This window comes from Neodothiora populina (assembly GCF_041146345.1).
Source record: "Neodothiora populina strain CPC 39397 chromosome Unknown canker_contig_6, whole genome shotgun sequence".
In the NCBI taxonomy this organism is placed as follows: Eukaryota; Fungi; Ascomycota; class Dothideomycetes; order Dothideales; family Dothioraceae; genus Neodothiora; species Neodothiora populina.
Genome location: NW_027191414.1, coordinates 1443124 through 1457247, shown reverse-complemented (window position 1 = coordinate 1457247; position 14124 = coordinate 1443124). Strand labels below are relative to the sequence as shown.

Genomic DNA, 14124 nt, shown 5'->3' with positions numbered 1-14124 from the left:
ACCCTAACCCTAACCCTAACCCTAACCCTAACCCTAACCCTAACCCTAACCCTAACCCTAACCCTAACCCTAACCCTAACCCTAACCCTAACCCTAACCCTAAAGATAATGTTAAATTATATCCTTACCTTATATAGTTTAAATTGTAAGCATGTAATTATTATAAACAGCTAAGAGGCACTTTAAGCTATAGTAAAGAGTAACGGTACTAAGCGAGGCAGAGAAGTACTTTAAGGCATCCTTTAAACGCTTTAAGACGCTAAACAGAGTAAATTTAACGTAACCTTTGTTTAAGTACTAGCACATACAGGAAATGCAGGAAACGAATGTGCTTATTAAGCTACTTAAACTACTATAGAGACAGGCACAAAACTATTTAAAAACTTTAACGTCCGAATTAAGAAGAGCGGGGTAATTTAAATACTTCTTATTAAGGACCTTACAGAATAAAGGCGTTTAAAAGCTTAAACATTAAAAACAAATAAATAAGGTTAATATACATAGAGGCTAAATGCAGCTTTCTTAAGTAAGCACACGCTTAAGCTTTATAGAGCGCTAAACTCCGAGCAAGCGGGTATTCTTGTATAAGTAAGAACAAACTATACTTATCTTTAATCTTATTTAGCAAAGATTAAAGTCGAGGAAAGTAGTAAATGCGAATACAGGCAGAAAGACAAGATAGTAGCTTACGTGCTTCTTTAGTGCTAACGCTAAATAAGTATATAAGTAGAACTTAAGCAGATAGTAAGAAACAGATAAGGTGATTTATCCTTTCTACTAAGAGGGTATAGTAAGAAAAGAGAAATGCACATAGATTAGCTAGTAAATAGCCCGCTTAAGTAATAGAGACTGAATTTAAAAATAGTAAAAGCGACGGTCCGGTTTCTTTAATAGATAACCAGGATGGCAGCTATCCTTCTACAGTAATAGGAGGGTGGCGATTAAGGAACAAGGAGCGTTAAGGTTCTTCTTTTATTATCTGTAAGGCTAAGCAACAGATAAGAAAACGAGGGAACGACATTGGACAGCTTATACGGACGATAAGACCGTGAATAGCTTGATAGACTAATCAATCAATCAATCAATTAATACTGGGTAGGCTGGCATCGATGGCGGACCAGACATTGGGCGAATCGCTGTTGAACGGTTGTCGTTTGTGTCAGTGTACAAAAGTCGGTCACCACCGTCGAAGCATCGCCAATTAGCGAAACCATTCACCTTGATGGTACCAGTCTGCAATCCAAGACCCGCATAGTCCTTTGAGATACTCAGAAACACACCATCTAGTCCGGGAACTGAGATATCGCCAGAATATTGATTGATTCCTGCAGGCGGGTTGATAGGGACCGCCGCGTCGGGTTTTATCTCGTCCGATTGTGCAGTAGGTTTTTGCGACTTCCGGCACAACACATGTGTTATTGGTAACGACGGTTCTAAGTGCACCCAAATTTCAGATTTCCAGTCTTATTTTTGCAATTCTCAAGGATCATGCGAATTTCAAAGTCAAGGATCAAGCTGCATACGGAACAACGACTGCGTGACGAACAATTGTCGCAATTCTGATCGACTTCGTGGTGGTGCTAGATGTCAGACACGATCTGATTGTACTTCTCAAGCGATTGGCTCCTGCAATAATGGGTTTTGTCAATGTCCTGATGACAGTCTCTACCTAGATGGTCTTGTGTCTGTAATGACGATACAAAGATTGTCGTTTCGAGATCGGGCACCTGCGTCTCCAGAGGTGATACAGACGCCTGTCCAACAGGTGACTAACAGTCCACGACCAGAACCTAGAGCGACAGGACATACGTGACTCCCTACTTTGCCTATCCGAGATGCCACTGGGCTGGAGACAACACGGAGATCTGGTATTCAACGACCTGCTGTACAACAGGTAGCATATCATGCTACAACCAGTTTATAATCTTCGCAACCGATATCTATGGTGGTCAAGACCCCAAGACTCGCACGCCAGATTTCATTGGCGAGGCTTGCGATGCGAGCCACGGACACATATGTAACTGGAGGTCCACATATAATGGAGGTGGATTCAACTGGAACCTCGCACGGGGGCTTCTGGATTGGACTCATATTGTACCCTCGTCTTACAGGGGCAGTGTTCGTGCCGACGATACCGGCGTGGCGTTCCAAGTCTACGATGGAGGTATTTTACAGTGTCAAACGGCAGATCTCCGTCCTGTACTACGATCAGGGCAACCCCTGCGTGGCCAACATGGCTTGCCAGATGGTACCTTCGGGCGGAACCGTGAACATGGGCTTTCATTACAAATATACGTGTGATGTCGGGGGGCAAAGGGGTACACCTTACGCGACGATTGAGATTCAATATCTAGGCGGGCAAACATTTTGCAAGCACACTATCAGTGGGATTGGCCATCTATCAACCACGGTATCAAGCACCAAGAGTAACGCCCAGTAGGCGCTAGCCAAAGATACGGACGAGATCCACATCTATTATGTTCAATATCCTTTTGGCCTTGTCGACAGAACTGCTAGATGGCCGAAGACAACTAGGTCGAATGGTGATTATCAAAGTACACAATGGGAGGCAACATGGACCGAGGACTAGCGAGAGAGCTTTCTACCAGGTTTATCATCTAGATCAGATTGACAACATACTCCAGGTTTTCTATGCGCATGTCAGATCGGAGATTTCCAGGTCATGTAATGACAACCAAATCTCGGACAGACAGTCTCAGGGAAAGGTTCTCACACTGAGCGAATACTGCAGGCGTCCTGCTGAAGAATGAGTCGACATACAGATGTGCAACACACTCGATCCTAATGTCTTTCCTCAAATGCATGGACGCTACTAATTACTTCTTCATTACAAATCACGATAGCTGTAAAGATTTACCGGTGTAAAGCCCCAAGATAATTTGAACTGAGACAAATCATTTTTCTATGCTAGTCAAATGGAACACACATCTTAATACAAATGCTCAAACAGCAGTCCTGTATCTTCTATAATATTGTCAGGATGCAACCCGGCATAAGCAAGGATCAGTACTGCGATTGTTATAGTACGTTTCAAGCGCGAGATTCACAAGGCGAGAATTCTGGCCTTCCCTGAGGCCAAGACGGATGCGACCCCAGGCATTTCGCTGCTGTTGTCCTTTTAAAAGCGTATGAGACAATGCTGTCGCTGGCTCGACTCTTAGATTCACCGAAAACACTCCGGAGGGTTACCGAATGTCCGCCGAAGCGTGGTAGCTGCTTCTATAGAATCCTCCTGGATATCATTTACGTCGTCTTTCTCCACTACCTGATGGTACATACATTGGTGGCGGCTCTTGAGGCCAGTGGTTGGATCAAGCATGAACGTGCAACACGACATATGGATCTCCTTGGTGCTATCTAAAGTCACAACGTGCATTGAGAATCAGAAAATATGACGATAGGGGTGAGACGCAGGCCACTCGACGTTCGTAACAGTCGTTTTAGACAACGTTCCGTTGGCCGTTTCATCTATTCTTGAGGACCACTGTCTTGACTGGAGAAGTACTTGTGTCAGCGACAGATTGATGACCCCCGTCTGTATTAGGACTCAACCAATTTTTTATCTTACATCTGAATATCTGGCTTTTGGTTGAATATCTACTGCACTGTCACAGTAAGCTTGCCACGATCGACATGTGTTTATAGACTCATATACGCCCATGACTAGCAGAAAACATATGCCTTTCAGGTATGACCTGATCCGATCACCAGGTCTGTATCTCGCCATTGAAATCTACGAGCTTTCCACCATAGTGTTCTTTGGTGGCTGTGTTCAATACCTTGAACATACCATCACACGAGTCATCTACAGTCGTGATGGCTTTTTCCATTCCAAAAGCTCGCGCTGAAGAGTTTCCCATGTCGGTTTGCACAAAGCCAGGCTCCAGGACAAAACTGGCTAGCCACTCCTCGTCTGAGTTGATGCGCATGCCATACCAATGTAGCATTGCCTTGGACGCGCCATAGGCAGCATTTGGGACTGAAGGTTGACGTCTGTTCGGGAGATTTGATAAGCTTCCAGATGAGACAAAGTGACTGGAATTAACCATACTCTAGAGAACCAGCAGTCGATCCCATCAGCGCAAGGACTGGCCCATGAGGTGCTTGCGACTTCTGTAAAAGGCTACGCGTAGCTTGATACAGCGAGAGCACACCAAAAACGTTTATCTCAATGTGCTCAAGAATCTCAGAGCGCTTGACGTCTTTGACTAGAGGAAAGGCTTTGACGATACCAGCATTAGCGACGACGATATCAAGATGGTCGATATCATGCTTCGACTGAAGGTCTTTCACTAGGGTGGCCGGATCTTCTTCTACCGACGCATCGCACTTGGCCATAACCAGACTGCTGCCTTCGCCTGTACCCAGGTCAAGAAGAGCTTTGGCAGTCGTGTGAGCTGGGTCGCGGCAAACAGCGATGACAGTCTAGTATATTCAGACTTGCTCCAAACGGCATTGATTAGGCGTGCAGACATACGTGATTTGGCAGAGCAAGAAATCTTTCCACTAGTCCTTCGCCCAATCCACGGTTGGCTCCTGTAACTAGAACGACAGTCGATGCCATTGCTGGTGATGATGATTTTTCGCTACGTAGTAGTTCTTGTGTGATACTTTGTTGGATGGTTCTGTTGTGGACGTCCAATAGTGTGTAACAGCGCATAGACACCCTTATATCCATCGGTCGAGGTACAAGATCACCAAACATAACACTACTTCATTTATTCTTGATTTCTAATCATTGCATGCGCTTAACTATGGCGTGACTCTTCTCGTCTTGATCCTAAGTAAAGGATTCGTAAGCAATTTTAGAGGTCAGCGTCATATTCTGCAGGGTGACATACAGTTGCAGATACGCCCCACAAAACGATCAATGGCTAAATATCCAGTTGAAATAGGCGGCGATTATTGTCTTCATCAGTTGCACGCTAATTGATCATTGTCACTCATCTGTTCACTATCTCCGGAATCCTTGACATGGTCTCAAATCATCTATCTTTCTGACGAGACAACAGTGGGAATGAAGGCGAAGCATTCCAGATGATGGACTACTTAAGTTCAACCCATAATTCAAGAGCAATCTCACTATCTAGAACCATATCAAGAATAATCAGTCAATATTGAATCAGAAGACTTTGGTTCGTGACGAGCCAACAGCGGAATACAGTATGCCCGAATCAGAACAAAACCAAATATTACTAACATCGCAAGCCACATAACCAGTACAGTGAGTCCAGGGTCGATACAATCGGCCATCAACACCTTCTATCCGTTATTCGAGGCTATATCCGTTTGGAAAAAGTTATAGAAAAGCCACCACGATCGGTAAAGACCATAGCACAAGGATGCATCAGCCGGTCAAGATTGAAGCTGCGATCTTTCCATTGGTTTCATCTCGATACCCCTGGGGCCGTGGTTAGCCGCTATATGGAGACGGCGAACATGATCCACTCGACCGACTCACCTCTGTCTTTCGTTGTTATCAATTCAAGATACCATACAATCACGTTCGATGTTAGTCGGCTCCGTTGACCCCCGCTTAGGCTGTTCGAGAACAGAAAAAGCGTCGGATTACCACTCTAAAGTTCTGTGGAAGGGGAAGCCGGGATGGGTCTATAGGGTCGATACTACTTTAACGATCCTAATTGTCGATCCTGCCTGGTCAAATATTTCCACGCGATAAATGAGATTGAAGACAGATGCGGACCCGGGTATGCTGGCGTCATCAGAGGGATGACAGCGTCGGAGACTGTTACCGAACTGATATTGTTCAGCTGAAAAAGCAGAGTGGCGATGACGGCGGACTGGTGACCACCACAGTCGAGGCCTCCAACAGATTTTCGAAGTACTTGGAGCCGTATGTAATGTGTTGCTCATACTCTACGGATAGATTAATCCTGGTGGACCGTGATCGCTTGCAGAAGACCATATCATCCCATATCATCCTCACGATTACCGCTCTCATGACAACCACTGCGAAGGGAAGCAAGACCCGGAGAAATAAGATCAAGTCGCTTGCGAAGCATATTCGAGGGGTCATCGTGTTTGTCATGTGTTACATGACATCGCCTTATAGCAGTCGATACTGATGGTAGACAGAGCTGCGCGTCCGTGGAAACAGACTGCGAAGCAGTATTCATGTGATATTGAGGACATCTTGTGACATGGTCAGCTTGATCGATTGATTATAAATCACAACATCTACGTTGGATCCCGGCTGAGACCGTCATGGGAATGCCGACGTTGATATACATATCATCAATTGTAAACGCATCTTGCTCTACCAGCTGTGCATTTAGACTTAGTAGGAATGCTTTTGCGTTGGTCTCAGTCGCAGAACCTCGACATAGTTACAAGCTGTCCGACGGTAAAGTAGAAAGCGTGACTCCGATTGGTGTACATGAGAGCCCCACATTAGCTGCAGTGAGCGTTTTGGCGTGACAGGAGAGATCAACATGTAACCTTTCTGGCACAGAAGATGCTCTATACTACCGTTGAGCTTGAGGGGATTGGAACATGTTCAACGTCAAGCCCCGAAGTCCAGTACGAGGACTAAGAATGCGCTATCATATAATGCTGCGAGTATGGAGATGCCAAGCAAGGGGATTATCAATCCGCCAGGGCCTTTGCAGCATACTTGACAAGCTTGAAAGATCACTTCACACCACCATATCCGGAGAAACTTCACATCCTTTGATCGTACGCTGGGCTGCATCCATATATCTGTCATGTGTGATTGACCTGCAACTAGTCTCTCCACATGAACCTCCGTGGAGTCTCATATTCTGGTCCTGGAGGATTGAAATCGCAAACAATTTCGCTGAGAGCTACTATGAGAAACACGGTAGCCCACTCCGCCCACAGTCGTATGGCACCAGGAAACGGCAGCGTTAGGACGGACCGCGGACATCTAATAGACACTTGCGAAGTTTTAGTAGTCGCAGGTGATATTGCACGTTTGGAAAGCTGAACATTATCGACTACTCTTGTAAGTGGTGGATATCTAGACGTACCGCATGTGAAAAATGTATCTGACAAACAGGATTGCTACCAGTGATCACACAGCTTTTACCACGACCACTCGTCAAGGCTGTGGGAATCGCGACAAATCATCTGTGTAAAGTATATTTTCACGCTTGTCTATTTGGCACAACGCAGCCTTGACTGCTAGAACAGAGAGCAAGATGCATTATTCGGGTTCTCTCATTCGAACGTGCAACACCAATACAAATAGCTGGTTATTGTTGCCTGCATCGATACTCTCATCCACAAACTAGGCTGAGAGAAAGCCTTGCTACTGTGATCCCAACATGCTTCCCCACATACTATCAGAATCCATATCAAAATCAAAGGAATCAAATTCGGACTACGGCACGATTTAGTATCCCAGATCAAGAGACCGGACCGAACCAGTACGTATATTCACACCGAGAATGTTTCTATCTGGCCACTGTGACATTGAGGGAATCGCTGTACTTTGCAGTTGTGCTTGTCGGTAAGCAACGTGCGTCTAGATAGCGGAACATCAGCTTGAGTATGGTTTCAAGATCCCTAGTATTGAGACACGTCTCGCTGCTGAGATTGCAAGTTTACTTCGCTGGTACCAGACGTAGAGTCTCTAGGTGTTGGCCGTGGGTCATCTTCACCTGATCGGGTGAGCTACTGTCTCCCGTAGCGCGTATAATGCAATTGTAGATACCTCTGCGCACATGAGCAATTGGCGGTCTGCCGCTGTTCTTTCTTCAGGTGCATCATCAGTAGCATGTGCGTAGCGCACATTGTGGTGAGGCACCAAGGTTCGCTGTTCGAACATTGCAAAAATCTAGCTTCCATCATCGGAACACAACGTTCTAAGAGGTTGATGGTAGAATCAGCATTGTCTGCGATTATGCTCGTTGAACCTGTCAAATGCGACGTCAATATCACTAGAGCAGCACCCGCAGCACAGGCGAGACTATACAGTGATGACTGGAATCTTAGGTGGAGGCTGCATCATGGTGATGCGAGTAAGGTGAAGAGAGGCCAATAAAAGATCTTCACGGAGTTGCAGCAGGCTCTGAAATCCCACTAGGGTTAGGGTAAGGGATTATTCTAGGCATCTCGTCTGGTCTTATCTTTGCGCCTGCCTTATCTGTCGTTAGTCATTACTTCTTCTCAAAGAGAGCCATGGCAATGTCATTCGCCTCGACTGGCTCTCCAATTGGTGGTATCATCTACCCGGTGATCTTGAACAATCTCATCCCGAGCGTCAGGTTTGGCTGGGCCCAGCGGACCTGTGGTTTTCTAAGTCTCTTCTTGCTCGCCATAGCAGCCGTAGCTATTCGCCCGACCAGCATGAGGAGACAAGGTCGATTCATCCTCCTTGAGGCCTTTAAGAAACCCCAATACTCATCCCAGGTTGCCGCCCTCTTCATGGTAGTTCTTGGGCTGTGGACTCCTTACTTCTACCTTGCCAATCATGGCTTAGCTCACGGCATAGATGCTGGTTTAGCTGCATATCTGTTCGCCATGATTAATGCTGGCTCCTTTGTCGGACGCATGTCAGGTGGCAGCCTCTCTAATTATCTCGGACAATTCAACATCATCACCTTCGCCTGCTACGCCTCCTCGATTCTAATGTTTTGCTGGCTCGCTATCGAGTCGTCAGCTGGACTTATCGTACTGTCTATACTGTTCGGAGCCACAAGCGGTATTATCATCACGTTAATAATGTCGACCGTCGCATATACCGCAGACCATCCTAGCAAGGTACATTATTCATTCCTAGCCTCCAAAAGTCCTCTGATGTTGTTGTACATCGGTACCTATATTAGTCAGTCGACGTTCGTGGTGGGTTTCGCCGGTCTCGCAGGCACTCCTATTACCGGCGCTTTAATCAACAACTACAATGGCTACACTGGTGGCATTGCCTTCAGTCGGCTGTTATCATGGTCGGCGCAATTCTCATTACTGCCGCGAGGTACTATTTCGCTAAGGACAACCCAATTGCTTGATTCGGAGAGCAAGAACACTGTCAGTGGTCAATTACGGGTTACTCCCAAAAATTTGGTATCTTCATTTGTTTGCAATGCCTAAGAGCTTTACTGAGTAGCTCTTCGAGGGGACAGCATATAGTCACAGCACATCTGTAGCGATTATGAGAGCTTTCCTTTCCCTAAGGTAGTGGAGTTATCTCACGAGCCTTTGTATTATAGCCCAATCCATATAATGTCTCTCCCACGATCAGGCCCCAGCTCGGCCTTGTGGACTAAACTTGGAGTTGTCTAGTGCGTTTAGGAAGCTCGGACTATGGCAATTGACTTAATGATGTGGGATAATCTGTGAAAAAAGTATGTAGCCTAAGGACTCTTACGCTCGTATGCCTTGCATCTTCAGCCCACCAAGCGAAGCCCAATATCGCTCGCCCCTGACCTTCATACTCGCCCGGTATTCACTGATTCGGCAGATTCGCATTTCGACGTGGCGCGTTTGGCCCTATATGATGCATTCGGCTTAGACCCATCCACTTAATAGAACCACCCCCGCACATGCATCTGGGCTCTCGGGGGGGGAAAATGCACTCCACGAGCAATCTCCCGATGAATACCCTTCTTACACTGGCCGGCAAGGCTCTTCAGAAACGCTGGCGGTGTGGAAGTATCTTGTCGCGCAGTAAGACACAAGACAGGAACTCGGATATCCTATAACTTCTCAAATCTATCCATTTTGCTAAGTGCCCTCCATGCAGCAGCCCAATTCTCCGTGCGAGTCGACGCTAGGCGCCACCTTGCATACTGTACGCATCTGGGATTGGCTTCGACTTTTATGAAGAAACCATCGCGCGAGAGTTGGCTCGAATAAAGTCCCACCTTCTCAGCAATCGTTGCACGGCCGGCAAAAGCTGGGATGCCTTTGGACATGGTCCCCATCAAGACCGCTGAGCGGACAAGGTTTGAATTCCTGAGAACGAAGTATTGTGCAACGGCACCACCATACGAGATTCCCACCAAATCGACTCTAGGCAATTTCTCAATTGCGCACAACTCGCGGAGATCATCGGCAAGTTGCTCTACAGACATCGTGGGTGGCGCATCCATGGCTTCGCCATGACCTCGCGGGTCATAAGCAATGACTCTTCTCGCAGCCCATCCCTGTGCTGCGAAGATGCCAAGATCTCGAAAACACCTTCCATTAAGAGGTTACTATCCATATACAGAGCATGGAGAATAATCATTGGGACTCAGTTCCAACATTTTCGCGGACTACTGTATTGTGGTCGCGGAGACTAACATATCGCTCCGAAACAGCAAGAGAAGACATTGTTGCAGCAGTGGATGTGTCGGAGTGTAGAGGTGGTATCAGTCTAAGTATTGGGAAAAGTGTCTCTGCCATCTTGACACACTACGATAGCTATAATACCGCAAGAACCTCGGCCAGTAGCTAAAAACTTGAGGAGGACTGTCGCCTAATTCTTTTCTCGGAGATAGAATATATCCATGCCGACATTGCTAATTGCGTCAGACAGGGGCCGAACCAGATTTCCAGCTGCTTTTTTCCCTCGAAGGATTCGTGCTTGTACCATCTTTATGATGCACCGAAGGAATTCGGAGGCTTGACAGACTCGGTGATTAGTTTTTCTTGTGCACCTGGGATCAGCGAATCGTACAGGCGAGTGGTACGCCTAAGGTACTAAGAGCAGTCTATCACATCGAAATCAGCATTGGATTTGATAGGCTCAATAATTGTCAAGCAAATGTCATCGTCGCGTTCTAGAACGTAATGTAAATGGCGATAGTTATCGTAAAGGAACAGAGGACAGCTTTGGTTGCTTCCGCAGGCATAAGGAGTATCGTTGGCGGGGCAGGTCACGCGTTTGTCAACCTTCGTGTCACGTACCTATGCAACGATTTACATGGACATGCCCAACCAGTCTTTGTATTAGATACACGTCGGTTTACGCGATATGGGGTGGGATATATGCTCTAACCTTGACATATTTCTCAACAGCATGCAGCGCGTCAATAACCATGGGAGTGTGGACAGGGTTGCCGTTGGAGTTACATGTTCTGCATTTGGCCAAATCTTTCAACAGAGGACATAGTTTATCGGTGAACATTCAGTAGGCGTGCCACATAACTCTCAAGACAAGTATTTCGATATTGCATGTTTTTTAAAATCATTCATGACCATACAACAACAAGGTCGATGAGCTGGTTGGTGATAGCACCTTGACTTCAACCCCTGCACTTCAGAGACCTACAGTATCATCAGAGTAGTCTGGAGATAAGCAGATAAGGCACAGCAGCTTGGAAATGGTGTCTTTTATAGTACTGTACCTCGACTACTGTAGGTAATTTTACTGTTCTTATAACAGCGACCTTAGATCAAGCGAAGAGGTATGTGTTCAATAACGAAGACCTCATCTTGGTATGCATAGGTGCGAGAATACAAGGTCTCATCGGAAGAGGATACTTCAGCAATGACAGGGAGTGGACCCGCTCAGTCCCGGGACGAATGATGGATTATCGTCATGCGTCTTCACACGCCGTCCAATGACAGCGATGTTCTAACTGCCCTCCACGCACATCTATCAGATCTTGTATACCAGGAGGTATATAAGATCACATGCACGTGATCTAAATTACATGAGCCTCGCTTTACTCCCGGCCATATTCATCGACGCCCTATCGACATCGCGAAGCTTGGATAGCGAGGTTTGATCGACTAGTGTGGGCCCGCAATTTGACCCGCGGTCACGACTCTTCTACCTGAAAACTAAAGTCTCCATCTTTGCAACATCTTGCAGTATGTCGGAAGGAAACAGTGATATCTGCGAGTTTTGTTCCGACATCTTTGCTAGTCCAGATGGCTTGGCACGGCTCCGTTACGACATGCCTTTGCAGTCCAAGGGAATAGTGTTCTATAGGTCATTAGAGGAGATCGAAAGTGGTGTTGATGCTGGCTGTGGGCTTTGTGACCTCTTCCATAGGAGGTTTCTGATGGATGAGTACGGCAACGACGGCGACGTTAACGATGACGACGACGACGACGACGACGACGATGGTAATGACGATGCCGATAACGATAACAGCGATATCAAGTATGTTTGTAGCGACGACGATTCAGATGGTAGCCAAGGGCCACGAGATAATGCCAAAGCTGGATGTCGTCCTGAGAGCGGGATGCCCAATGATGGATCAAGTCTGTCAGAGCAGGGCAGTGTCCGACACCGTCGCTCATCGTGCTCAAGCGATGACCCGCCCAAGGAGAAGGGTATGAATTTTGCCATCAGAGCGCGTGCATACGCCTGCGACGAACAAAATTCATTGGGTGAGCCCGCGACAGCAATATATGGCGTGAACTTCAACTATCAGACTTTGACCGGCGAGTCCGAGCTCCCTCCAATGGATCAGACGACATGGGAACATACTTTCTGGGTTGAAGCAAATGTTGCGAATGGTGTGTTGCTTGTTCCTCAGTATAGAACATTACGTTAATCAAATGCTCATAGGCGATGCCGCTGAGCACTTCATCACCACCAGACCTTTCGTTAACGACTTTAGATCCGAGACCGTCTTTCAGATTGCTAGAGATCGATTGGAGATATGTGATCGTGACCATGTTAGCTGCATAAAGAAAGGGAAAGTCAGATTGCCTCCAAGAGTCATTGAGATCGGAGAAACAACTTCTCGAATAATCGAAACCACTCCCGGACACATAGGAACTTATGCCACGGTGAGCTACTGCTGGGGTATGAATGTTATGGCGACAAGAGAGACGATCAATGAATTGAAACAAAGTATACCGATGCACCGGTTACAGGCCGGCATTGCAGACGCCATATACGTCGCGAGACAAATCGGTCTCAGGTACTTATGGGTTGACTCATTCTGTATTGTACAGGACGACGAGGAAGATAAGAATCAACAGATCCCACGTATTGCCGACATATTCACAAACTCGTATGTGACGATATGCGCTACGAAGGCGCCGACATGCGCGGAAAGCTTCTTGAACAATTCACGTATTTCTAGGTGGAGTTCGTTTCACGTGGAGCCTCATTTCAAGGATTTTCAGCTACCTTTTCGATGCCCAAACGGCTCCCAAGGACACTTGATAATCCAGCCGATATGTCGATTTAAGCTCTTTGTTGAGCCTGGGTACAGACGTGCGTGGCTGTTTGAGGAGCGTCTCCTCTCTTCTCGCATTCTGGCATTCGGCTCTGATACTATAGTGTGGCAGTGCGAACAGAGCAACTACCAGTTCAGGAAACAAAGGGAGCAGCCAAGCTCCAATGACCACTTCGCCGATGATGAATCCGACTTGGATGGAGTCCATGATCGACGATTACAAAATGCAATATTTCACAGGGTAAAGGATGCATCCAGTCATGATATATTAGAACTGCAGGAAAGCTGGGAAAAGTTTGTCTCGGCTTATTCCCAGCGAGAATTCACCGATGACCGCGATCGTCTCCGGGCGGTCGGTGGTGTAGCTTCGCGTCTGCAGCGCGCATTTACAGACTACACATGTGGCTGGAATCTGGTTCGACAAGGTGCACAGCGCAAGAGGTAGCTTTGGACTCTGGCTATTGATGTGGGATCAGGCTCTGTCAGACGAGTGGACGAGACCGTCCAATGTGGACCCCTATGCTCCAAGCTGGTCGTGGGCATCTATCAGAGGGGTTATAGGTGTCCCACCCACAGTTCCACAGAAGCGGCAGAACGATTCACCCCTGCGGCATAATTGGGGCAATCACACAGCGTTAGAAGGATGCGCTGAGGTGGTCGAGTGTATCGCAGAGCCATTAGCGCCCAACAATCCATATGGACGAGTAAGGAAGGCACATGTGGTCATCGACGGAGCTCTCAGGACTATGAGCGGTGTTCGATTTTCCAACAAGGCAGATTTCAGCGACATGAAATACCATAGTTGGAGCAGCCCCGAGCCTCGTTTCCACGCCTTTTCTTCACAAGAGGACCTCGGACCATTGAATTGCCGGTGTGATGTACGAGTCACGGAGTCTGAAGGTCGATCAATCGATGTCTCGTTTTTACGTCTTGCCAGCTGCGGCGGCTTGATGCTCGCGTCTACCGGGGAAAAGTCGACTTACCGACGGATTGGGGT

At 47.0% G+C, this 14124-nt stretch overlaps 1 protein-coding gene across 3 annotated transcripts; it reads right to left on the bottom strand.

The window, feature by feature from the left end:
• Positions 1-3725: 3725 nt before the first annotated feature.
• AAFC00_006096 (uncharacterized protein) lies at positions 3726-4681 on the bottom strand (the record flags this gene model as incomplete). Of its 3 annotated transcripts, none has more annotated exons than XM_069345995.1 (3): positions 3726-4014; positions 4073-4446; positions 4499-4681. In XM_069345995.1, 3 exons carry the CDS (start codon positions 4679-4681, stop codon positions 3726-3728), a joined length of 846 nt encoding a protein of 281 aa, XP_069198196.1. The 3 variants fall into 3 exon arrangements, with proteins under 3 accessions (XP_069198196.1, XP_069198197.1, XP_069198198.1); XM_069348297.1 differs by having other exon boundaries at positions 3726-4000; positions 4068-4446; positions 4499-4585; XM_069345994.1 differs by having other exon boundaries at positions 4499-4585.
• Positions 4682-14124: the final 9443 nt, after the last annotated feature.